We start from the raw sequence: 24,580 nt of genomic DNA, 5'->3' as shown, positions 1-24,580 counted from the left end.
TAGTCTACATGGTAGAGGCACCAGAGCTCTTAGGTGGGGTCACCGGAGCTCTCCGTGCTCACTGTTTTTTTGCAGTTTGAGTCCAACGATTAGTTTGTGTTTGGGGCTACTTATACCCTCCCCAAGCGGCTAAATGAGGTGTGTTAGAGCTGAAGTAAGTTACTAGTGAGGTGAGGCTCATCCATTAGTACTCTAGCCACTAAAAATGCTTAAAAAAAGATTAGGTTATTAACAAAAATGCTATGTGTAGTGCTTAGGCTAGCTAGGCTTCAGTGCTTACTGTAGGTTTAGGACTAATTAGTAAGGTTTGCACACCGCCAATCTCTCAGTGCTTGTGCTTTTACCTACATATGTAGAACTTAAGTGTTTTTAACTTAGCAGCGTTTGAATTTTTTGAAGCTCTTCTAACTACTCTAGAAGTAGAACTTACTACTACTAATAAAAAAGGTAAATTGATATTGGCCTTATAAAAAAATTAATCTAGGTCGTGGACTCGTAGCATTTGTGCAATACAATATATTCTAAAAGTCTTAAAACAATTTAGAAAATACTCAAACGACACATGTACCGTGGATTAAACCCAATCTATAAGTTTCTCCTTAAATTATGATTTACTTTTTTTATATCTTAGTATAAATTTTAGAACTCATAATTTCAAAGACCGATGAAGTATGAATTGCTAACATGCACTGTACTACTTGCCAAGTAGACACCGAAGCACAGAAAATGGGGGGAAAAAATAGAGAAGCGCAGAAAACGGAAAAGAATTCCTTGTGCTGACATGTGGCTCGATCCTCGAGATGCGCTAGCAGCATGAGCTACCTTTTTCTATGCGCAGTGGGCCTCCACCATCCTTGGTCCACGCTTCCTCTCCGGCCCACCACGGGCTGCTGACCTGCTGCTGCTGCCTCAGCGTCTGCCAGTCTGCAACCGCAGCTCTCCCCCCGTGGCGTTGGCGTGGCCCCCTCGTCTCGTCTCCGTCTGTCTCAAAAGCCTCGCGCACCACCACCACCACCACGGCACCATCTCCGGACTCCCGAGGGGACCATCACCGCCGCCGAGCACGCCGGCCGCCTGCCCTTCCTCCTCCCACCCGCACCGCCGCCTCCAATTCCCGCCCGCCCCGCTGCTACTGGCCGGCCCCGGAATGGCGTCGCGCGGAGGGAGATCCGGTAAGCTCCTGCCCGATTCTCAACCCTCCCCTCCCCTCCCCCATCCTCTCTTGGAGAGGGCTGAGCAATTGAATCGAACCCCCCAAAACCAAAATCGCCCTCCCTCGGACGGGAGCCCCCCGAACCCGTACAGATCGTGTGGCTATAGATTGGTTGCCTCACTTGCCCTGCGCTCGCTTTGGGATGGTGCTAACCTAATCGGTGACCCTCCTTCTGTGCTTTCGATTGGGGTCTCGTTCTCCTCGGCATTGACCTCAGCGGTTTCCTTTTGGACAATGCTGCTGGTTTGCTGGTTGTTTCTACCATCCACGAGCGTGTCCGTGTGTCCAAGACGCCGCATTGATGTTCCCTCACTTTTTCGTTATGTTCTGCAGGTAGCCAAGTCTAGCTGAAGTGACGAGTGGCAGCCTTGTTCGACCACGCGGCTTCTGCTTGGCTGGTAAACTCACTACTTTGCTCCTGCAGATGGAGAATGCCGTTGGATTATATAAAAATTGTTCATGTATCGTCTTTCACCTGCTTGTATTGTATTGTTGCCTTGACGGCTTCTAGTGCCTATTGATACAATTGTTATTTGCCCTCTAATGCGTGTCCGTACAATGTGATCTTCTTGACAAGTTCAGTTAAGCCTTCATAAGGCAACCCATATCTTCTGGTGCTGCTTCCATATTTGTGTGGGTACACGATGACTTTCCCTGAGTCCGGTTCTGCCCAATCTTTTTCGCTTCTCTTGTTTTCCTTAATTGCAATGTTAAGCAATATGGTAGGCCAGCTCCTCTAATCATAGGAACATGTTGATGCAATTAAAACCAAACTTTTTTTTTTTACATCTAAACATAAACATCTAGAACTTGAGATCACAAACCTGCGTAATAACAGATAAACTATGATTTGGGTTTGACTTGGAATTTTTGGAAATTATAATTGCAAAACCTTGGCATTTCTGGTAACATGAACATGCCTAGTAATACGTAGAAAATAAATGTTACGCAACCAAGGGCCCACAGTGAACTAGAGTCTAGAGACTAGCTATGTAGTTACTCACTTGTTGCTTGGCGATTTATATGAGCATCGTGAAGTGAATAACTCAAGGCTGGTTGTAGTTGCACGCAAACTTGCTGCCTATGGCCGCTGCCCACAACACACAAGCTAGTTGGACACCTGGGTACTTTGTTGTCACTCTGGGTGCTAGGTGCCAAGACGCTGCCGCCTAGCCCCTAACTTGCCTAATAGAACACTGATCAGTCGATTACGTCTTTCTGCCGGCTGCCGCTGTAGAAATAAGAGTTCCTTTCCTGAATGAACTCTCAAAGAAGTTTCTCTTTGTTGTGGCAAGTTGTGTGAAAGCCTCGCAAGATTGGCATTTGTGGTGTTGAGGATCCATAATCCCTAAAAGGCTGCCAAGGTGATGACAATTTGTAAACCCTAAAGGCAGTGGAAGGTGACAAGGACCCTAATCCCTCATATTTCACTTTCCACTCTTCATTCTTTTCAATCTGTGCTGTGCTACTTTTTTGCAGCACCTAATCCCTCATATTTCATTTTCCACTCTTCTTTCTTTTCAATCTGTTCTGTGCTACTTTCATTTGAGGCCAGCGTTTGAAATTGTGATCTGTTGGGCAGTGGGCTGTTAGTTTCTTAGCTTCTACGTTCTCCTGAAACTCGGTAATGCTTTGTGTTGCAATCTTGGAATGAGTTTTTAAGATGTAATAGCAATTATGGATTGTTATGGAAATGTCCAACAATTTGATCACCGTATTGAGGTATGAGCTAGCAATAATTGACCAATGCCCAGTTTTGGTGATCCTATCGTGTTTAGGGTAATGTGTGATGTTGTATAAATAAGAAGTCCTAGTCTATACATATCTAGTTATGTGGTTGAAATTAAATCTTACTTTATGAAATTTCTTTCAAGGCAATGACTTTGTAACAGCAGAGTTCTTGAATTTATATAAATGGCATAGATGTGCCTCATAAGTTTTGAATTTATAGAAACGACATAGACGTACCTCATACAGCGACGTACTCAATCCGTCCCAAATTATAAGACGTTTTGGCTTTTCTAGATACGTAGCTTTTGCTATGCACATAGATATACACTATGTCTAGATACATACTAAAAACAATGTATCTAGAAAAGCCAAAACGTCTTATAATTTGGAACGGAGTAGTATTATTGAAGAATTGAAGAGAATCTAGCTTCATTCTTAAAACAACGCCTAGGCAACATGGCACTTGTGTGGTTTTGGCCTTCTAGGTTTCTGCTTCACCTTATCAAAATCAGTGTGAAAGAAGAAGAGAAGAAGAACAAGAGGGGAACGGGAGACCAAGCAGCGTCAGCTTACCCATCCCTGGCAGCTTTGACTCTGGTGGCTGGCGCAAACCTCTTTGGTCCGCAGTGGTGGCGGCCAATCTAGAAAGGGAGCTGCGGCGACAGCTGATCTGGAAGGGGAGTGGCAGAATAGATACATCTGACTGTCAGGGAAGTGGCTGTGAGTGGCTGATGGCTGGCGGAGAGAGGAAGAAGACGGGGAAGGGAGTGCGGCGCTGCTATGGGAGAGACGGGGAGTGAACGGCAGCGCTGCTATGGGAGAGACGGGGAGCAAGCAGTGGCGCTGCTATGGGAGAGACGGGGAGCGAACGACGGCGCTGCTATGGGAGTTGGTAGGGGTCATCTGGCCACCTGGGGCCTCAGGCTGCTTAATGTACTATTGGAGGGGTAAGATATGGTTTGCATGGTGGGCTGGGCCAGTTTCCTCCTGTCTCTTCCCCCTTTTGTTTTTTCTTTTCCGTTTCCTTTTTCTTCCCCCTTTTCTTCCATTCTCCCTTGTTGTTTTGCTGCTTCTATTCTATCTAGACTCGTATATGGTGTCACCTCGCCTCACCTCACCGCCTTAAGACCATTGTTTGGCTTCGCTTACTCTTCTTTTTCTTTGCTCTTTAGAAATCATATCATAGCGATGTAAAATGACTTTCTTTGTGCACCGAGTCCAGAGATAGGTGAATACAGTAATATTAAGGGATTGTGTGTTGGAGGTACAGAGTGTTTTTACTCAGCCAGGGATTACACACCCAGGCGACTGCTCTTTCATATATAGGAGATAAGTAGCACATTGATTACATTGATGGCTCATTAGAGCATTAACTAAACAGCTAACTGCCTGGGTACTTGCACAGTCACTTGTGCTGCCCAAGGCCTTAATAGCAGAAACATAATTAAGCACAGATAACTAAGTGATAACTGGGAGCAGGACTTAACTTCTACAGTTCTCCCCCTAAGACCTGCTTCCCCCATCCTTGATCTTCATGATCCCAATCTTGCTTCTCATGTCTTCAAACTTGGCCTTGCCTAAGGCCTTAGTCAGAATGTCTGCCAGTTGATCATTTGTGGCGACGAACTCAGTCTTGATGCTGCCTTCTTCAACACAATCTCTGATGAAGTGTTGTTTGATTCTTATATGCTTGCTTCTGTCATGAAAGACAGGGTTCTTTGCAAGTGCTATTGCTGATTTGTTATCCACTCGCAGCTCTACTACTTCCACTTTCTTTCCCAACAATTCAGCAAGTAACCTGGACAGCCACAGAGCTTGTGTTGCAGCAGTAGTCATGGCAACATACTCTGCTTCACAGCTAGATAAGGCAACCACTCTTTGTTTAATGGACTGCCAACTGACCAGATTGTTGCCTAGGAAAAATAGACAACCTGTAGTGCTCTTGCTTGAGTCAATATCTCCAGCCAAGTCTGAGTCACAGTAGCCAATAAATCTGGCTTCACTGGATGCCTTGGTGAAGTGCAGGCCATACTCCAGACTGCCTGCCACATACCGAAGGATACGCTTCACTGCCTGCTGATGCTCTATGGTGGGCCTCTCCAGAAATCTACTCACAAACCCGACTGCAAATGCCAAGTCAGGTCGAGTATGAACCAAATATCGCAGGCTTCCAACCAGCTGCCTGTACTGTGTTGGATCAACTTCCTTGGCTGTACTCTTCTTGCTCAATCTTAGCCTTTCCTCCATAGGAGTGGCTGCTGGGTTGCAGTCCACCATACCACCCAATTCCAGTATCCTTTTGGCATAGTGAGTCTGTCTAAGGGTGATGCCATCGGTGTTCTGCTGTACTTCAATGCCCAGATAGAAGCTTAAGAGCCCGAGGTCACTCATCTCAAATGTTGCTTTCATTTCAGCCTTGAAGCTTTCAACATCCTGCTCTTTGGCCCCTGTGATGATCAAATCATCCACATACACACCGACAAGCAACAGAGAGTTTCCAGAACCTCGCCTATAGATTGCAGCTTCATGGTTGCTTTGTCTGAAACCTTTCTTTTTCAATGTTGAATCAAGCTTTGCATTCCATGCTCTTGGTGCTTGCCGTAGGCCATACAGAGCTTTGCGCAAGCGATACACCTTGTCTTCTTGTCCAGCAACAACAAAGCCAGGCGGCTGATGCACATATACCTCCTCGTTGAGGTCTCCATTCAGAAATGCGGACTTGACGTCCATCTGATGAACAGACCAACCCTCCTGTGCCGCCAGAGCCAACAAGACTCGAACGGATTCCATGCGTGCGACAGGGGCGAAAGCATCATCATAATCCACGCCTTCTTGCTGGACAAAGCCACGAGCGACAAGTCTGGCTTTGTGTTTGATAACATTACCGTGTTCGTCCTTCTTCAATTTGAACACCCACTTCAGGGTGATTGGACGGTGACCAGCAGGAGGCTTCACAAGCTCCCAGGTCTTGTTTCTCTCTACTGATCGCAGCTCTTCTTTCATTGCTGCGCACCACGCTGGATCTCTCTTGGCTTCAGTATGCGAAGTTGGTTCGCCAGAGTGCGTTAGATGCAGCTCTGCGAACAGGCGAGTTGCAGGTGGCGGTGTGGGCTGCTGGCCAATGATATTGCTGACAGTTCTGTAGCGAAGTGGTTCATCCTCGTGATAAGCATCCAGTCGATCATCATCATCCTCCAGAGGCGTGGCATGCTCAATCTGAGAACTTGGTGGCGGTGGTGACACTTCCAGTGCCGCTGGAGCAGAATTAGCTTGAGGATGAGTTGATGCGGAGCCCTCTACTCCTTCAACTCCAATTGGGCTGTTTGATGCGGGTGTTCTTGGTGAATCCGGGAGCAGAGGCGACGACGGCGGTGCTGGTTCGCTCACCTCCTCTGACCAGACATACTCAACTGTGAATTCACTGCTGTTCACAGCTGATGGCCCAGATTCCGGCGAGGACCAATCCCAGCCATGTTCTTCATCAAATACAACATCACGGCTGATCCTGACACGCCCGCTCACAGGCTCAAACACCCTATATGCCTTAGCTCCTTCTGCATAACCAATAAACACGCCGGCCTCGCCGCGGTCATCAAGTTTGCGCAGCTGACTGAGCTTCCTTGTGTATGCCACACACCCAAACACTTTCATGTGTCCCAGAGTTGGTGAACGTCCATGCCAGGCCTCATATGGGGTGATCCCCTTCAACGCACGTGTCGGTGATCGGTTCAGTATGTGGACTGCTGTCATCACAGCCTCCCCCCAAAACCGAGCTGGCAGGCCCCTCTGCTTAAGCAGTGCCCTTGCCATGGCCACTACTGACTGATTGCGCCGTTCAACTACCCCATTCTGCTGAGGTGAGTGAGGAGCACTGAAGTGCCTCTTAATGCCTTGTTCTGCGCAGTAGGTAGCGAAATCAGCAACTGTGAATTCTCCTCCATTATCGGTGCGAAGCACCCTGATTTTCTGACCACTTTCCGCCTCTGCGCTCAGTTTGATGCGCTTGATGGCTTCTGCTGCTGCATCCTTGCTTGGTATGAGCGCTGCCCACATGAAACGGCTAGCGTCATCGACGAGCAGCAGGAAATATCGATTCCCTCCAGGTGTTGCAGGTGTCACTGGTCCGCAAAGATCGCCGTGCACCAGCTCAAGGGGCTGTTTGGCACGGTACTGTGTTGCAGCTGGGAACGGGCGCCTTCTCATTTTGGTGGTGACACAGGTGTCACACACCTGCTCCACATGGTCAATAACCGGGACACCGCGCGCCATCTCCTCCTTCCCAAGTCTGCGGAGTGCATCAAAATTCAAATGCCCCATCCTCTCATGCCACTGCCACGCTACATCTCCTCTGCATGCTGCAAGACAAAGTGGCTGGACTGCATGAAGTTGGAGTGTGTACAATCTGTTAGCCCCTCTCTTCACCTTGGCAATCAAACGGCCAGTGTGTTCCCAGATACGTAACACGTCGTGATATATCTCCACCTTGGAACCAGTCTCGTCAAGCTGACCCAGACTGATAATGGAATTCTTCAGGGCTGGTATATAGTACACACCCTGCAGCACCCTATGCTCACCAGTTCTTCCTTCGAAAGCAATCGAACCGATGCCTTTGATGTCAACCTTGGACGCATCTCCAAATCGGACCGTGCCTCGCACGTCCGTGTTCAAGTCAGAAAAGAGCTCACGCCGTCCAGTCATATGGTGTGTAGCTCCTGAATCAAGGTACCACACATCTGCCTTTTCTTCATCGCCATTGGCACCAAGGAAGGCGCGGGCTTTTGGTTCTTCCAGATTCACCTCTTGAGCAGCATAGGTGTATGCCGGCGCGCACTTATCAAGATCAACGAGCCCATGCGCCAGAAACAGAGCCCCATCATCCTCGCATTCTGCATACTGCACACGGCCATTGTGGCCGCCGTCACCGCCGCCTGCGCCCCCTCGGCCACCAGCGTGCTGGCCTTGATTGCCACCGCGGCCGCCGCCACGACGGCCTCTGCCCCGTCCGCTGCCACGGTCACCGCCACCATCACGGTCACCATCTCTGTCTCGGCGTGGATGAGGGCAGTCTCTTGCCCAGTGGCCCTCCTGGCCACAATTGTGGCAGGTATCGCCACAGCGTCCACCATCGCGGCCGCCGCCACGGCCCTTTCCTCGCCAGCCGCCGCGACCGCGGCCACCACCGCCGCCTTGGCCGCCGCCGCGCTGATTCTTTGAACTAGAGCCAGCAGAATCATCCCCGCTGCCCTTCTTCTCCTTCTTCCAGCGTGCGCGCCATTGCTCCTCAGTATACATGAGCTTGCCGCCGACGGTGATTGGCTCGGTAGGCGCTTGCTCTTCACGGTCATCAACAGCCTTGAGCCTCCCAGTGGCTTCCTCAAGCGTGAGCATGTCAAAGTCCAGAAACTGCTCAATAGCAACCACAATCTGCGCATACTTCGACGGTACTGTACGCAGATACTTCTCCACCACACGCCTCTCATCGATGTCCTGATCACCATGAAGGACAAGCTGTCGATGCAGAGTTGAGAGGCGGAAGGCAAAATCTTCGACGCTCTCTCCTGGCTTGACACTGATGTTCTCCCAGTCGCGGCGGATGCGTTGCAGCGTCGCGCGGCGGACCCTGTCCACGCCGATGCGCGCAGCAGCTATGGCGTCCCACGCCTCCTTCGCCGTCCGCTTGTCGATGAGCGGAATCCCCATCTCCTTGGGAACCGCTGCGACAATCGCCTCCATAGCCCGCCGGTCGTCGCGGAACGAGACCCGCTCTCCTTCAACTGCGTCCCACAGATCGCGGGCCTGCATTCGCAGTTTCATCTCTTGGCTCCATTCGTGGTAGTTCGTCTTGGACAGCATCGGCCAGTTCGTGCTGCTGCCCGAGTCCCTGTATACGACCCTATCGTACACAGGCGACTCCCGACGCCCGCCACCGCGGCCACGCCTGCGGACTGGCGGAGATGGAGACCTCCGGCGCGGGCTCTTGACCTCCTCCTCTTCTTCTTCATACTCCAGCTCCTCTTCTTCCTTCTCTGCTGCAATCTCCTCCCTCAGCACCCGCGCGGTCCTTGCCGCCTCCTCTGCAGCCGCCGCCGCCTGCCGCGCCGCCTGGACCGCCTGCGCAGCTGCCTCCTCTGCAGCTTTCAAGCGCGCGGCCCGGCCAGAGGAGTCCTCCGCATCGCTGACGCCCTTGGCAGCCTTCCTTCGGCGCTCAGAAGATGTCGAGGCCATGGATAAGAAAGCAGGGAAGAGGGCTCGAGTAGAAGATGAGAGAGAGGTGTCTAACCTAGGCTCTGATACCAATTGTTGGAGGTACAGAGTGTTTTTACTCAGCCAGGGATTACACACCCAGGCGACTGCTCTTTCATATATAGGAGATAAGTAGCACATTGATTACATTGATGGCTCATTAGAGCATTAACTAAACAGCTAACTGCCTGGGTACTTGCACAGTCACTTGTGCTGCCCAAGGCCTTAATAGCAGAAACATAATTAAGCACAGATAACTAAGTGATAACTGGGAGCAGGACTTAACTTCTACATTGTGAACGTTCACTGGATTGTATGATGTTTGGTTGCCCTTTCTATTTCTGACCCTTTATATGGTATATGCAAAATAATTTAAGATTTACCAATTTTCTATTTGTAGGCTAGAAGGTTTAAGATTACTCAAAGATAGTTTCATGAAATGTAGTTATGCTACATGTGAAGGCTATTATATGTTGTGATTACTACTAAGAACAAATAGAGTTAAGTAGAATCAACTGCCAGTATTATCTTTCTTTCCTGATAGTCAGCTCAAGATACTAATAACATTTTTCTCAAGGTTGGACCTAGGAAAATGTACACTTGTTTTAGTTTGAAGACAGCGAGAAATTCATGTATTTAACCTCGTCTTTTACACTGACAGTGCATCATTTTGCCTCTCTAAATTTGTTACTCTCCTACAGTGGTATATGAAATTGATAGTCACCTAAGACTTCACATATTAATGGTGTAGAACAGTAGAAGTAAATAAGTGATATCTGAAGGCAAGTGATGCACATATTTTCTTGTGTGCACATAAATTATTTAAATTCTTGCCCAGAAGTATCACCCAATTGAAGTACTGATAAAAGAGGCAAATGAGAATTCTGATTTCAACCTTTTTTTTGTCACTTCAAGTATTGTCAATGGTCAGATGTCTACATTCGTTGTAGTATGATGTGAGAAACTATATAAACTAAAATCATACTTTTGAGCGTCTAGTTTGTTAAAAATATGTGCAAGTGCACTGTACTCTTTATTTAGAGGTATAAGTATTCAATTGGTTTGCATCATTAAATCGTCATGAGATGTTCCTCATGTGTGTTGCGTTGGTGTAATTTTGCATATCTAAGTACTATTGTTGTACCTGAATATCTTTTTATTTAGCTTAGGAAATTAATATAAACTGTAAAAATGCATCCATGATTCATAATTGCCTTAAAACAATGCTCCCTTCAAAAATTATATGTAAAAACAATATTAAAAAAAGGCGTACCTAGTGCAGAGAGCTCCCGCTCTGTGCGGGGTCTGGGGAAGGGTGTTAGTGGCAAGCCTTACCCTCGCCTGTGCAATGCGAGGAGACCGCGACTTGAACCCGGGACCTTCCGGTCACAGGCGGCTGCTTGCACCAGACCTGCCCTTCATGTAAAAACAACATTCAAAAAACAAAAACATTGAACTTGACCAGAATAACAACACAACAATTTCAGCAATAAAATCCTTAAATTAGAATCAATATAATTTTTCTTATTTTTAGTATCATTGTCTTCTTGTTATTCTTTGAACAGTACAAGCCGGCTTTGACCGCCATTGTTAATCTTAAGGAGCCGATCTTCCCTGAATTGACTAAGTATACATAGAATATATTTTTTTTCCTGAACTCTAATTCACATGTGCATCATAATAACAAACATTTGAGTTAATATATCCAGCTAGTTCGTGCCACAAATTCGTGTGTATGCAGCTGACAGATAATGCAGAAGGAATACAATACTATTAAGTCTGGCAATATACAAAAGTAAAAAAAAAATGTAAATAATGTAAGAAATTAATGCTGGAGTTGTGGGAATGAGACCTGCTGGCTGCATGGTTGGTGAGTATGTACTATGCAGCACCCCTGTGCGTGCTATGTGACCCAGTGTCTTCAGACTTCCTTCATAGAATAACGTAAGCATCAACATTTTCTGTTGTTTATTTCCATAATTCAATTATCCGTGTTATTGCAGATTATAAGATACAGAAAATTTGAGTGAAATATTGTGATGTATTTCTTTACAGTTGCCTTAATAACCATATAATTCATTACTTGCAAAACAGTTGGTTCATCGATGACATCTATGAATCAACATAAGAACGTAATCACCTTCGCTTTTTGCGTGCACCAAAGAACAGATTAGATTGGATCTGATAAAGATTTGAAGAGATTACAGAAATAATATTGCAAAACTTACATATATTTACAAACAACAACAACAACAAAGCTTTTAAGTCCCAAACAAGTTTGGGTAGGCTCGAGTTGAAACCCAGCAGAAGCAAGGTTCAGGCACGTGAATAGCTGTTTTCCAAGCACTCCTATCTAAGCCTAAGTCTTTGGGTATATTCCATACTTTCAAGTCTCCTTTTATTGCCTCTACCCAAGTCAACTTCGGTCTTCCTCTGCCTCTCTTCACGTTATCCTGACTTAGGATTCCACTACGCATCGGTGCCTCTGGAGGTCTCCGTTGGACATGTCCAAACCATCTCAACCAGTGTTGGACAAGCTTTTCTTCAATTGGTGCTACCCCTAATCTATCACGTATATCATCGTTCCGAACTCGATCCCTTCTTGTATGACCGCAAATCCAACGCAACATACGCATTTCCGCGACACTTATCTGTTGAACATGTCGTCTTTTCGTAGGCCAACATTCTGCACCATACAACATAGCAGGTCTAATCGCCGTCCTATAAAACTTGCTTTTTAGCTTTTGTGGTACCCTTTTTGTCACATAGGACACCGGATGCTTGGCGCCACTTCATCCACCCTGCTTTGATTCTATGGCTAACATCTTCATCAATATCCCCGTCTCTCTGTAGCATTGATCCTAAATATCGAAAGGTATCCTTCCTAGGCACTACTTGACCTTCCAAACTAATATCTTCCCTTCCTCCTCCCGAGTAGTAGTGCCGAAGTCACATCTCATATACTCAGTTTTAGTTCTACTGAGTCTAAAACCTTTGGACTCCAAAGTCTCCCGCCATAACTCTAGTTTCTGATTCACTCCTGTCCGGCTTTCATCAACTAGCACTACATCGTCCGTGAAAAGCATACACCAAGGGATGTCCCCTTGTATGTCCCTTGTGACCTCATCCATCACTTTTACAAACAACAGATATATAAAAATTCAGAAACATCAGATCATAGGGGTAAAAAGGAAATTAGAAATGTAAACGAGAGAATGCCAATCAGTAGAGTGAGTTTTGCACCTCCATAAGATATGAGGTGTCATTCATTTCTTAGTTGGTGACTGATCTAGTGGATGGCTGGTTGGAATGAATGTGAGTCCTCCATGCTTGCTGGTGTCGTTTGATTATGAGTTACTTAATTGCTATAGGGTAGTTATTTAGTAGATGGCTATGGTGAGGTCTACATCAGAAAAGACCATCACATGCCTAGGAGCACACACCAGAAATGTTCTCTGGCTATGTCTACACTAAGTGATACTATATAACCATTCAATTTGTCAAACAGTGAGGAACTTATATAGTGCACGAACAAATGCCATGATGACTCATGTTTTACTGCAGCGGTAAGAGCATGTGTGAACTTAACTGTGTCATATCAGTGCTACAAAGAAAAGGATGTGCTGATCTCAAAAAAAAAAAAAAAAAAAAAAAAGATGTGCTTTTAGCATTGAGAAGCAACAGATAATAAGAATATATGGTTTGATAGCTTATAATTTGTTGATGATGTAGCTTCTCAAGAATGCTTATTTTATTGTTGTAAAGATTAAATGATTAAAGGATATACCTTTTTTCCCTTTGGTTTTTATTCATTTATATTCTGTCCTCTTGCACAATAATGCTTTCTTTGTATTTATATACTTGATTCACACAGTTTGAATACTGTTTAGCTACTATGTCTTATAATTCTTTCATCCAGGAATTGTGATGGATCCAGAAAAACAAAATGGGATGAGCCTGATGGACAAGAGACAACTAGTATACGAAGTTGCAAGATGGCCGCAAGGTGCCGTGGAGATTCTTCAGTGCTGGACCCGCAGGGAACTTCTTGAGCTTATTTGTGCTGAGCTGGGCAAAGAGAGGAAGTATACCAATGTCCCAAAAGCTAAGATGATTGCTTATCTATTGAAATTAGTTTCACGAAAGAGTGGAAAGAATGGACATCTCAAGGATGATAATGCAAATGTTATGTTATCAGGGCAGGATAACAAAGATGAAACACAAATAAAGGAATCTGAGGAACAATCACGACCACTCAAAACTGCAAACTCTGATCCATCAATACGCAGAGAGGCTTGTCCTGGTAGTTCAGTGGTGTGCAGCAATGTTGCATGCCAAGCCACACGGAATGCAGGAGATAAATATTGCAAACGTTGCTCTTGCTGCATTTGCAATAAATATGATGATAACAAAGACCCTAGCTTGTGGTTGGTTTGCAGCTCTGATAATCCATACAGTGGTTGTTCATGTGGTGTCTCTTGTCACCTAAACTGTGCTCTAAAGAATAAAAAGGCTGGCATTGTCAAGAATGGGTGCAACAAGTTAGACTGTAGTTTCTGCTGTGTTAGCTGTGGGAAAATCAACTGGCTAATGAGGTATCCTTCTGACTGTTTTGGTTCATTAACATGCCATAGAAAAATTATGAACTCTATTTGTTAACCTAATTCTTATCTAGGTCTGACCATCCAAAACTAGTATCATGGTCTGTGTTAATGGAGCAATACTTTCTTCTTTTGGTAGTTTTTATCATAACAAAAAAGTATGTTTTTTGTTCCTTTACTAAGTACTGACAAATTTTAGTACAGGAAAAATGAACTTGAGATTTTTTAAATGCTATAATATTATGGTCACACATGCCTCTTCTGCATATTGAAACTTCACGTATATATTTTACCTGTTACCTACTGCAGGAGTTTGCAAAAACAACTTGCAATTGCTAGGGAGGCAAGAAGAGTTGATGTGCTTTGTGAGCGGCTGTCACTGAGCCATAAAATGGTAAAAGGGTCTGAACGTTACAAGGAAATAGCAAGCCTGATCAGCTCAGCTGTGAAAATACTTGAAAAAGAAGTTGGTGGTGCATTGGATCAGGTTTCTGTGATCATGGGGCGTGGCATCGTGAACCGGCTTACTTGTGGTACTGAAGTTCAGAAGCTTTGTTCAAGTGCATTAGAAATTGTAGACTCTACAGTGGATAACATCTTGGAGTTCGAGTCAAGTAATAGTCCAAAATTCCTAGGTAATATTGTCTTATAGCTGACTTCCTTGTTTAAACTGCATTTTGCATGCCTAGAAGTCTTCCGTGAAGAATTTGCAACAGTTGTGTTTGTTACCCAAAAAAAGTGAAAATATATTAGTATAAAAGTCTTCCTTACTTACAGGTTACATACAACTTCGTGTCTGAACAGATGGCATTTATCTTTTCAGGTCCCCAGCCCCAAATCGTTGACGTCACTCCATTTTCTGTGGTTATTGTGCTGAACTATCAGGATAACATTGGTATGGAGCAGATTGATGGTTCCAAAGTTTGGCACCGAAGTGCCAAGGTTTGCAACTATTCATCAGAGCCCACATGCCACATACTGAGGCCAAATACTAGGTGCCTGGTTTCTGGTCTGAGCCCTTCAACTGAATACTTCTTCAAGGTTTTGCCTTTTAGCAGCATACAGGGGTTTACTGCGTGGGAGGCAAAATGCAGTACACGCAGCCTGGGTTGGAGCCAATGCTCAACTCAGAACTCTGAGAGCATGTGCCTCAAAGAGGATTCAATGCAGCATCAGAAAAAGGATTTGAATGTGCAGAATCATCAGAGAACCATTCAATATGATTCACCTAAGGGTTCTACAAATTCAAGTGAGAACAATTTATCATGTGAGCGGTATTCCAAGCGGGCTAAGGTTGCAAGGTTAGATGGTGCAAGTGACAATGATGAAAGCCAGTTGCTGCCAACTTCTGAAGTTTTACCATTTGCAAGCTCCAACTCCTCTCCTTCCGAAGCTCCAAGTAAACCTGACTTGCTTATTGGCACCCCAGATTCAGCCTCCAAGAACTATGTGGAGCAGCAGTACGAGTACTGTGTGAAGGTGGTCAGGTGGCTGGAGCATGAAGGGCACATGGACAATGACTTCCGTGTAAAGTTCCTCACTTGGTTCAGCCTGAAGGCAACAGCACAGGACAGGCGAATTGTGGGCGCCTTCGTAGATGCTCTTATTGGTGATCCTGCAAGCTTGGTTGCCCAACTGGTTGATGCATTTATGGATGTCATCTGCATCAAGGAGAAGCCCTCTCAAGCACAACAGAAGGATGCATGCTGCAAGGTTTGGCACTAGAAACCTTCATAACTGCTCTACGTCGCTGTGTGATATCATTTTTCTGGTAATTTTCTGGTGACTGAAGGATGAACTATTGAAGTTATCACATAGCAGGTTGCATCCGAATTCTGTTGAGACAGATATTTGGCACTTGAGATCAACTCTTTAAAGGTTATAAAAGACGCTAAGATGTTGTAGATGCTTCATTTGGCATTCAGGCCCATCTGATATCTCATTTATTCATTCAGATTCAGTCGGTAGGTAGACTATTGATCCATGAAGACAATCATGGTGGAACTTATGTGCTAGTGAGACATGGTTCATGAACCGGTTCTGAGTTTAGCCTTCAACTATAAGTAGTTGGAGCTTGTTAGCAGACAAGCAACTGTATGCATATGTGGAATGCTATGGTGGATCTGCAAGCTAACTATTGTGAAATCATATCATGACTTTGGAGATGTTTATTATTATTAGTTGACTCATTCTTTTCGTGTGATGTGTTTGGAGTGTAGGCAGTACTAGCTCACGTACAATCTGGGGAGCCTTTGGGTTTGCACATACACGCTATTCAATTTGAAAGGGTATATACGCTATCTCTCCTCTCAAAAGACAGATAGAATAGTTGCATTGTGAGTATTGTGACGCTGAAAGAGCTTAGCTCCTCTCTTTCTGTTAGTTTAAAAGTTTTTGACACATCTCTTCTTTGTGTAACATCTAGAGGGGTGTTTGGCTGCACTTTCTAAATTTTAGTCGCTGTCCCATCAAATGTTTAGACACATACATGGAGTATTAAATATAGATTAATTACAAAACTAATTGTATAGTTTGTGATTAATTTACGAAACGAATCTTTTAAGCTTAATTAGTTTATGATTTGGTAATGTTTGCTACAGTAAACATATGCTAACGATGGATTAATTAGGCTTAAAAAATTCGTCTCGTGGAGTATCGACGGGTTATGTAATTTGTTTTTTTTATTAGTATTCGAATACCTCATGCAACATCCTCCTGACACATCTTCTAAATTTTAGTGACTGGATCAAACACCACCTAATACTAGCTTACTATCTATTATTGCCCCAGTAGCACTCTGGCTTGCTATCTATTACTGCCTAGAAAGGATAGCATTGTGTTCTTGAGATTATGGCCCTGTTTGGTACCATTTTTTTATGAGATGGCGGTCGACAGAAGCAAACAATACAAATAAGGGCGTGTTTAGTTGGGGAGGTGAAAATTTTTGGGTGTCACATCGGATGTGTTGGAAGGATATCGAGAGGGGTTTTTGATACTAATAAAAAAACAAATTACAGAACCCATCAAGAAACTGCGAGACGAATCTAACGATACTAATTAATCGGTCATTAGCACATGTGGGTTACTGTAGCACTTAAGGCTTTTCATGGACTAATTAGGCTTAAAAGATTCGTCTCGCGATTTTGCCGAGAATTGTGCAATTAATTTTTTTCGTCTACATTTAGTACTCCATGCATGTATCCAAACATGCTCTTTTACTGTAGGAAGTAAAATTTTTTGGAAACTAAACATGCCCTAATCTCACCAAATGTTTTGCGGTTTGCTCGATTCTCACTACCGCACCAGCCTCTCCACCCGACGAGATTTGTACTGGGTGAGCGGTTTCATGCATCACAGGCCGCACCGCGTGGTTAGATTATGTGGTCCCAAACATGACCTATATTTCTTTTTATTATTTATTGTGGTGGGTCGACCTATCCTCGTCCTGTTTGTTTGGCTTATAAGTCCTACTTTTTCAGCCAATGAATAATATTTTTATTTCACAACAAATCAGCCAACAGTACTTTTAGCCATGACTTATCAGCCAAGCGAACATGACACTTGTGTGTAGATGTTGGAGCAAGCAATAGTTTAGAATCATTTCGTATCACTCCTCTACACGTGTGGTAAAAACATATCTATTGAATTTTGTAACCCTAGTTCGTCCACCTTTCACCGTCGGTCCTCACTGGAAATTCTAGACAAGATTGAAATTTTCGATCAGGTACTAGAATTTGATCCGCTGCAAAGTTTTAAAGTTTTAGGCTACATTTATTCAGCCCTCTCTAGACCTTGTGATCTTTTCATCATGAGTAAAACATACCCAAATTTTGGTAGGGATCTAACCAAGATCGCTTCTCCATTTATATTGTAAACTATAAGAGTTTTGCTTAAAAAACCGCTCTACATTTGATACCCACAGTTATTTCCAACCTACTCCTTATAGTGCTCCCGCACTAAAATTACTCCATCAAAAAATCAACAAACCGAAGCTAAAAATTTATAAAGCGAAGCTCTACCAAACTGACATGTGTTTGGTTTGGAGATTTGATGGGGTGGGATAGATCCGACCTAGTTTCTAGGGATGGAACTCTTCTTTTTTTTTTGGTTCATAGGATAGGACAAGTCCAGTCTGTTTTGACTTTTGAGTTTTTAGAAATATATACTATGTTCACTTGGCTGATAAGCCATGACTGAAAGTATTGTTGGCTGATTTATTGTGAGAGAAAAATACTATTCGTTGGCTGAAAAAATACGGCTTATAAGCCAAGCGAACAGGAGGGACGGGATGGACCCGTTAACTCACACCGTTACCAGGAGCCAGCAGGACCCACCTGGCATATTCTAATCTACCCATTTCTTTTCTCTTCCTCCGTAGTATGCCTTATCCTCCTGAGCCGTACTCGCCTCCCGACGGAACTCGCCGCCACCCGACTCGTGCGTGCTCCACTCCTGGTGCCGCAGCTCATCCTCCCCGGCCTCCCCACGCCGAGCGGCGACTTCCTCGCCTATGCGTCGCCGAGCCACCGCTAGCGCACATCTCCTCGAGCCGCATCCATGGAGGTCGCCAGTGCTGCATCCTGAGTCCAAAGCGTGCAGGTCCAACCTGACTCTATACTTGGCCATCGGGCCGGCCTGGCTCGGCACGGCACGGGCCTGTGCCAGGCACGGCCCGGAGGATGTCGGGCCGGCACGGCACGCGGGCCTCCCGGGCCGTGCCTAGCCGGGCGTCGTGCCTGACCAAGGGCCCAGGCACGGCTTGCTGGGCCGTTTTTCGGGCCAGGCCCGCCCGAGAAGGCACGGCCTGCCAAGCGTGCCAGGCTGGCCCGAGGCCCACAGAGAGAGGGAAGGGGAGAGCAGGAGGCAAGGGCAGCCACGGGGAGCGGCGGCCACCGCCGGCGCGCTCGCCCTGGAGGCTAAATGTGGGCCGCGCGGGGAGGTAAGGAGGCGGCAGTTGCTGGCGTGCTTGAATCCGCTCATCGCCGTTCGAATCTAGCCGCGGATGTCGTGCGGCGCGCGAGGGAGACGCCGCCGCGCGCGGGGAAGGCGGAAGAGGCGCACGGGAAGCGGCGGCTGCCGCCGGCGCGCTCGCCCTGGTGGGGAGGGGGCTACGCGGGCGGAGGGGAGGCAGCCAGGGCGCTTGATGCCGGATCCATCGGGGTGAGTGGAGAAGGGAGCAGGGCAAAGCTCAGGGTCGGCGTCCCCTAGGTCTGTGCGCTTGCTCCCAAGGAAGCCACTGTGGGCGAGGCCGATTCCCCCGTAGGTGGCGGCGCTTCCAGGTGCGCCCGCGCGACGGTGAGGAGCCCCCCATGGGTGGCTGTGCTTCCAGCCATCCAGGGTGCGGCCGCGGCGAGGTGGCGAGCAGGTGGGAAACGAGTCCATGACTCTGAGTGCCAGCCCACGGCCCGCTCACTAGAGGAGGTCGCCCGCTCGCTGGATCCGGTAGTTGCTCGCTAGATTCGGCTGCCACCTCGCCGGATCTGGCCAGTCTCCACCGTCGTCTCGTGCGGGCGCCGTCGGATGGAGGAGAGGAGAGAGGGCACCGCCGGAGACCTCCCCGCGCCCGCCATAGCTGGATGCCTAGATCCGGCCTCCCCGCGCAGCGACATCGTCGGATTTGGCGTCCCCGCGCCATTCTGGCACCGTAGGGAGGAGAAAGGGCGCACACCGCCGAAGGGAGAGAGGGCGCACGTGGGCCGGCTGGGGCCAGCGCCGCCATGCTCCTGGGGCCACCGCGCCGCTGGAGGGTGAAGGCCGGGCGCCACATCTCGGAGACGGAGAGGGAGAGGGCCCGAGAGCGAGAGGGTCGGGCGCCGCATCTCAGAGACCGAGAGGGAGGGTCGGCCACGGCATCTGGGAGAGGAGGGAGGAGCCTCGGGTGGGGGCTGCCATGGGAGAGAGAGAGGTGAGGGAGAGGGAGCGGCGAGTGAGGGGCGTCGGGTGCGGTGCAGGGCGTCGGGTGTGACTGAGGGGCGACTGGGTGGGCGAGCGGGGAGTCCCGCTAATGTATGCGGGGCGCGGGCGGTTGGCAGGCCGGGCCATCACCGGGCCGCGCGCTCTGTAGCAGGCCGTGCCGTGCCGGCCCACGTGCCTGGGATAAGGCCCAGGCACGGCCTGCCCCTCTGGGCCAGGCCAGCCCGGGCCCGCTAGCCTCCATGCCGGGCCGTGCTCGTGTCGGGCCAAAAGGCCGGGCTTCGGGCCAGGCTGCCGGGCCTCAGGCTGCATGGCCAGGTATACCTTACACCGTGACGGATAGAAGCAACGTCCCTCCAGGCCCCCAGGCCCGGCTCCGAGTTCAAACCCGGCCCAACCAAATAAAGGCCAAGGAGAAGCATCAACCCAACGCGCAAGCAAAGTTTTTCGTCCGTCCCCGACCCCATCGCCGCGACCGAGAGCTCCAGCCTCCAGAGGACGCCGCCGCCACAGTCTCCACCGCCCATGGATCCGAAGATGACGGAGGTGACCCAGATGTTCGCCCGCTTCAAGGCGGCATACGCCCGCAACGACCTCGACGCCTGCGTCACCCTCCTCTCGCAGCTCAAGGTGCGGTAGCCGGCCTCGCTGGATCTGTCTCGCCCGCCGTTCACTTCCCGAGGTTTCAGTTTCTCCGGGGGATTTCGCGGGTATATGTTATGGGGTTTGGGGGTGGGATTTCAGGCTGACGCCATGAAAGATGCAATTTTTACCTGTGGTTCGATGGTTAAGAGGGGATGCCTTTTATCTTAGAAAAAAATTTCGGCTTAGCCTGATCCGGAGACGCCGGCGCGATTGGTTTCGCCGTGTTTGGGCCGCTTTCGATCTAGTTTCTAGGGTTTGTTTCGTGGATGTCATCGTAGTTTGCACTCTGAAGCGGTTTACAGGGAGAAAGGACAGAGTCTAGCAGGTTTTTGTAAAAAATGTCCTGTCCCCTTGTGCCTCCTTACTTTAATTAGATCCGAGTGTGTACAGATCTGCCCTGTAGTAACTTTAGGTTTAGTTATATCTGTAGCAGAAACCTTTTCAAACTTTACTGGTCACAATTGAGTTGCCAGTTTGGTTTTGCAGGAGAAACTCACAGAATTCAATGAATTACCTTTGGATTTCCCTGTTATTTACATGTGAAACGCCTTATTTTTGCAGGTCCATCTCACCAAATTCCCCAGCCTTCCGCCCTCGTTTCAGCAGACACCGAACGCTGTGGAGGAGCTCAAACTTGCAAGTAAGATGGCCTTGGGCCTCATGTTTTTGTATCAGTCGATGCCATAGCGATCCCATAAGTGCTCTAGTATATGCAAATTTGCATTCTTGATTATTCACATTGCTAATTCATGGATAGTGTTGAGCACCTTAATGGATATCACATTTGATGCATATGTATGCATGCAAGATAAGCTGTTCTTAAGTTATGTTTTCTTCCTTGTGACTAAGCTATTTAGTAATTTAGTAGTAGAAAAGATCCAGAGGCCCATAAACTGTTATGCAGTTTTTCTAGTTGTCCTTCAACAGAGCAAGTTTTAAACTAACACAAAACATTTCAGGGGATATTTATGAGCATGCTGTTGTTTTGAGTGTGAAACTTGAGGACCAAGATGCATTTGAACGCGATTTCTGCCAGCTCAAGCCTTATTACATGGATACATGGTTAGTTTCTTGTCACCCAATTTGTTGATTTTATTTGCCTTTATTACCTTGGTTTCTAATTTCTTTAGACTGAATTCATGTGATGTTTTGAGTAATAAAAGTTTAAAGCTGGCTGTGAAAGGCATATTTTTCTTATATTATACACAACAATATTAAAATTTGATGTGCCTGCGTTTGTAAATTGAGATATGAGACTAGTTCAACTAAAGGACTTATTTGAGTTGTTTAACTAGTCTAAGTCTAAGTAACAAGTAAACCTGACACTATCAGTTGGATCCATCATAGTATCAAGTAGTTTTAAGTATTAACTAGAAAACAAAGCGCGGCGTTGCCGCGCCTCTGTAGAGTGCCGGCTATTGTGAAGCTGTATTTTTTGTGAAGTTCAAAAAGGAACTAAAGGTTAGTAAAGACTAAATATTTAAGGAGGTTATTCTGAGCAAGGAAATGTAAAAAAAATATGAGAAATTGCATTTTGACCTTTATTTTCTTTCATTCTAATGGATATATGTCCATCTCGTGATGGCCATGTTAACATTAGTATTATTTATGTCATGATGGTTCTTGATACCAAATAGAAAACTATGTTCACAGATATCAGAATAATTGTCTGTCCTTGTCACAGATAGCCGTGTTAACTAAAGCTTCTGGCAGCCACGGACGTCCATGTTCATTTCCCTTAGCCATAGCTCCTTCTGCCCCCTACATGCAAAGTGCAAGTATCTTTGTGATGCACAGAATGTAAATACAGAATAGGAAGAATCAGAAGAAGAGGGGGGAAAGGTGATCCCATCTCTTAGTGGTATGATTGTAGAAGAGAATCAAGGCATCGATATCAAACAAATTATCTATTAGTTATGCCACAAACTTCGTAACTAAGTAGACGGCTGTCAATACTTGAGGCCAACATTGCTGACTTAGACTCTGTCTAATATAGAAATCCTAAGATCAGAATGCAAGCCTAGTAATAGGACTTGGGACAAAGCTATAAATTATGTGTAATAAGAATTTTGTTATCAATTTCAAGTTTTCAACATGAAACATCTGTTAAGATTGACTAAGTGGAAGTATATTTATCAATCCATACCTGTGTCAGAGTTAGTAGGTCTGCAAATAAAAGCACCTAGCAATTGGTTATGACTTATGAAATGATGTCATCTTTGTCCTGTCTTGAGAGAACTTTACATTTGGGAGAAACAGTTGCCTGCACATCATGTATGTTTAGACTCAACTGGGTCCAGACATGCCTTATACATAAGCATTCAGCTCAGAGTTATGACATGTGAGACTAACTATTTGAACAATGGATACTAAACTAGTGGTACTGAAGGACTTATTTGAGTTGTTTAACTAGTCTAAGTGACAAGTAAACCTGATGTTTTGGTCGGATCCATCAGATTATCATGTAGTTTTAAGTATTATAATTCAGTCAGCATTTATTAGTTTTCATTGCACTGAAGTTGCTAAAACGAGTTCAAATTACCATTATGTGTAGGCTTGCCTTTTTAGGACCCAAAATATATTCATAAGTAACTATGAATACAATCGAACATTACCTCCTGGGTATTTTTTTTTCAGGAGCATGCCAGAATAGTATTATGCTAAACAATGTAAGTTTGATACAAAATGATATTTATTTATTTATGCAGTGGCATAATTCCCCCATCAGCAGAGGAGTACCCAATTTTGGGACTCAATCTTCTGAGGCTGTTGGTTCAGAATAGAATTGCCGAGTTCCACACTGAGCTGGAACTTCTACCTGTCAAGGCACTTGAGCATCCTTGCATCAAGCATGCGGTAGAGCTTGAGCAATCCTTCATGGAGGGTGCCTACAACAGAGTGTTAAGCGCTCGGCAGGCTGTGCCACATGAGACCTACGTTTACTTCATGGACCTTCTTGCCAAAACAGTTAGGTGAGTGGGCTTCTGTTACTCCTGGTTATTTGATTGTTTGATTTTATCTTAATGGAGATGCTATTGTGTTTTTCTGCTCTCACAGAGATGAGATCGCTGGGTGCAGCGAAAAGGGGTATGATTCCCTATCTGTAAGTGATGCAAAGCAAATGCTTATGTTCAGTTCTGACCAAGATCTGCACGAGTACATCACAGAGGTAGTTCTAGTCTTTTAATTTCCTCCCTCCTTTTTCTGAGTGTATTTCTATGTGAAATCGTATGGTCTAATCTTGTGAACATCGTTAACAGGAGCACCCGGAATGGGAAATTACGAACGGTGCTGTCTTCTTCCAGAAAGCGAAGGAGTCGCAGCCCTGCAAGGAGATCCCATCCTTGCAGCTCATCAACCAGACGCTCAGCTACGCAAGGGAGCTGGAGCGTATTGTATGATTTAATTTCACAGTAATCCCTGGTGGATGTTTATTTCTGTGGTCACTTGGCATGGCCTGTACTGTCCTTTACATTTGAGATCAGCTCTGATCGGCACTCTGAACTGTCTGAAACGGCATGTAAATCTCTGAAGGGCTCAATCCCCCGGCATTTGTTAACTCCATTTGTATTTCACCACATTAACTGCATTGTTTGAAATATGCCCGGCATTCACTGCTGCTGTGAGCTTCTGGTGGGCTTAGATTGAATTGCTACGTCGAATCGCACTGATTGTGTTTAAAAAACGGGGGGGGGGGGGGGGGGGGGGGGGGGGGGCGGTGTACTGGTTATGTTGACAAGATTAGTCATACTAAACATACATCCCTTAACTGAAGGGAAGAAGTCTTATTTTGGTTTGGTGTAGTTAAAAAACACACAATTTTACCTGTTTATTATGTCCGAATTTTTTACAATTTAGCCCTTTTTTTAAGTTTCTCACAAATAGACCATGGCGGAAAGAATTCAGAAAATAGATCCTTAGCCTGGCGTCATTGGTGCTAGCGCCGAGCTAACATGTCTCGGTGCCAGTGTCTCTGGCGCCGAGCTCTTAGGCACGGTAGATGATATGGCAGTGAGCTCGGTGTCAGTCACTCTGGCGTCGAGCTCGGCGCTGTAGATCTTGGCGTCGAGCTCTCTGCCATTTAACCCCGGCCAACCTTCCTGTCCGAGCGTTCTTCCTCTTCTTTCTCCTTCCTCGGGTTTTTTCTCTCCCCACTTTACCCTACTCCATGAATCGGCATATTAGACCTTTGAAATTTTGATTTGATCCGTAGATCTTCGAGAGCAAGGTATCC

At 46.3% G+C, this 24,580-nt stretch overlaps 2 protein-coding genes across 5 annotated transcripts; both read left to right on the top strand.

Annotated features, from left to right (window-relative positions):
- The first annotated feature begins 916 nt into the window (after window positions 1-916).
- Window positions 917-15,971, top strand: LOC136476342 (VIN3-like protein 2). 3 transcript variants are annotated; one of them, XM_066474133.1, is made up of 7 exons: window positions 917-1,172; window positions 1,547-1,611; window positions 10,929-11,131; window positions 13,107-13,782; window positions 14,098-14,423; window positions 14,612-15,501; window positions 15,610-15,971. In XM_066474133.1, the coding sequence occupies exons 4-7, from the start codon at window positions 13,115-13,117 to the stop codon at window positions 15,628-15,630; spliced, it is 1,905 nt and encodes a 634-aa protein (XP_066330230.1). In that variant the 5' UTR covers window positions 917-1,172; window positions 1,547-1,611; window positions 10,929-11,131; window positions 13,107-13,114; the 3' UTR covers window positions 15,631-15,971. The 3 variants fall into 3 exon arrangements, with proteins under 3 accessions (XP_066330230.1, XP_066330229.1, XP_066330231.1); XM_066474132.1 differs by lacking the exon at window positions 10,929-11,131 and having other exon boundaries at window positions 918-1,172; XM_066474134.1 differs by lacking the exon at window positions 10,929-11,131 and having other exon boundaries at window positions 918-1,172; window positions 14,612-15,971.
- A 4,118-nt stretch (window positions 15,972-20,089) lies between these two features.
- LOC136471948 (26S proteasome non-ATPase regulatory subunit 8 homolog A-like) lies at window positions 20,090-23,965 on the top strand. 2 transcript variants are annotated; one of them, XM_066469697.1, is made up of 6 exons: window positions 20,090-20,331; window positions 20,908-20,986; window positions 21,306-21,408; window positions 23,055-23,318; window positions 23,404-23,515; window positions 23,607-23,965. In XM_066469697.1, the coding sequence occupies exons 1-6, from the start codon at window positions 20,227-20,229 to the stop codon at window positions 23,745-23,747; spliced, it is 804 nt and encodes a 267-aa protein (XP_066325794.1). In that variant the 5' UTR covers window positions 20,090-20,226; the 3' UTR covers window positions 23,748-23,965. The 2 variants fall into 2 exon arrangements, with proteins under 2 accessions (XP_066325794.1, XP_066325795.1); XM_066469698.1 differs by having other exon boundaries at window positions 23,404-23,518; window positions 23,610-23,965.
- Window positions 23,966-24,580: the final 615 nt, after the last annotated feature.

The sequence above is a fragment of the Miscanthus floridulus genome, chromosome 8, assembly GCF_019320115.1.
Source record: "Miscanthus floridulus cultivar M001 chromosome 8, ASM1932011v1, whole genome shotgun sequence".
Taxonomy (NCBI): domain Eukaryota; kingdom Viridiplantae; phylum Streptophyta; class Magnoliopsida; order Poales; family Poaceae; genus Miscanthus; species Miscanthus floridulus.
This window is presented reverse-complemented; position numbering and strand designations above follow the sequence as displayed.

What these genes read in the sequence shown, in the direction of transcription:
- LOC136471948 (XM_066469697.1), top strand. Translation starts at nt 20,227, where the DNA reads ATGGATCCGAAGATGACGGAGGTGACCCAGATGTTCGCCCGCTTCAAG. An exon ending in CCCTCCTCTCGCAGCTCAAG is followed by an intron (nt 20,332 to 20,907) that starts GTGCGGTAGCCG and finishes TTATTTTTGCAG; the next exon opens with GTCCATCTCACCAAATTCCC. An exon ending in GGAGGAGCTCAAACTTGCAA is followed by an intron (nt 20,987 to 21,305) that starts GTAAGATGGCCT and finishes AAAACATTTCAG; the next exon opens with GGGATATTTATGAGCATGCT.
- LOC136476342 (XM_066474133.1), top strand. Translation starts at nt 13,115, where the DNA reads ATGGATCCAGAAAAACAAAATGGGATGAGCCTGATGGACAAGAGACAA. An exon ending in AAAATCAACTGGCTAATGAG is followed by an intron (nt 13,783 to 14,097) that starts GTATCCTTCTGA and finishes TACCTACTGCAG; the next exon opens with GAGTTTGCAAAAACAACTTG. An exon ending in AGAAGGATGCATGCTGCAAG is followed by an intron (nt 15,502 to 15,609) that starts GTTTGGCACTAG and finishes ATCACATAGCAG; the next exon opens with GTTGCATCCGAATTCTGTTG.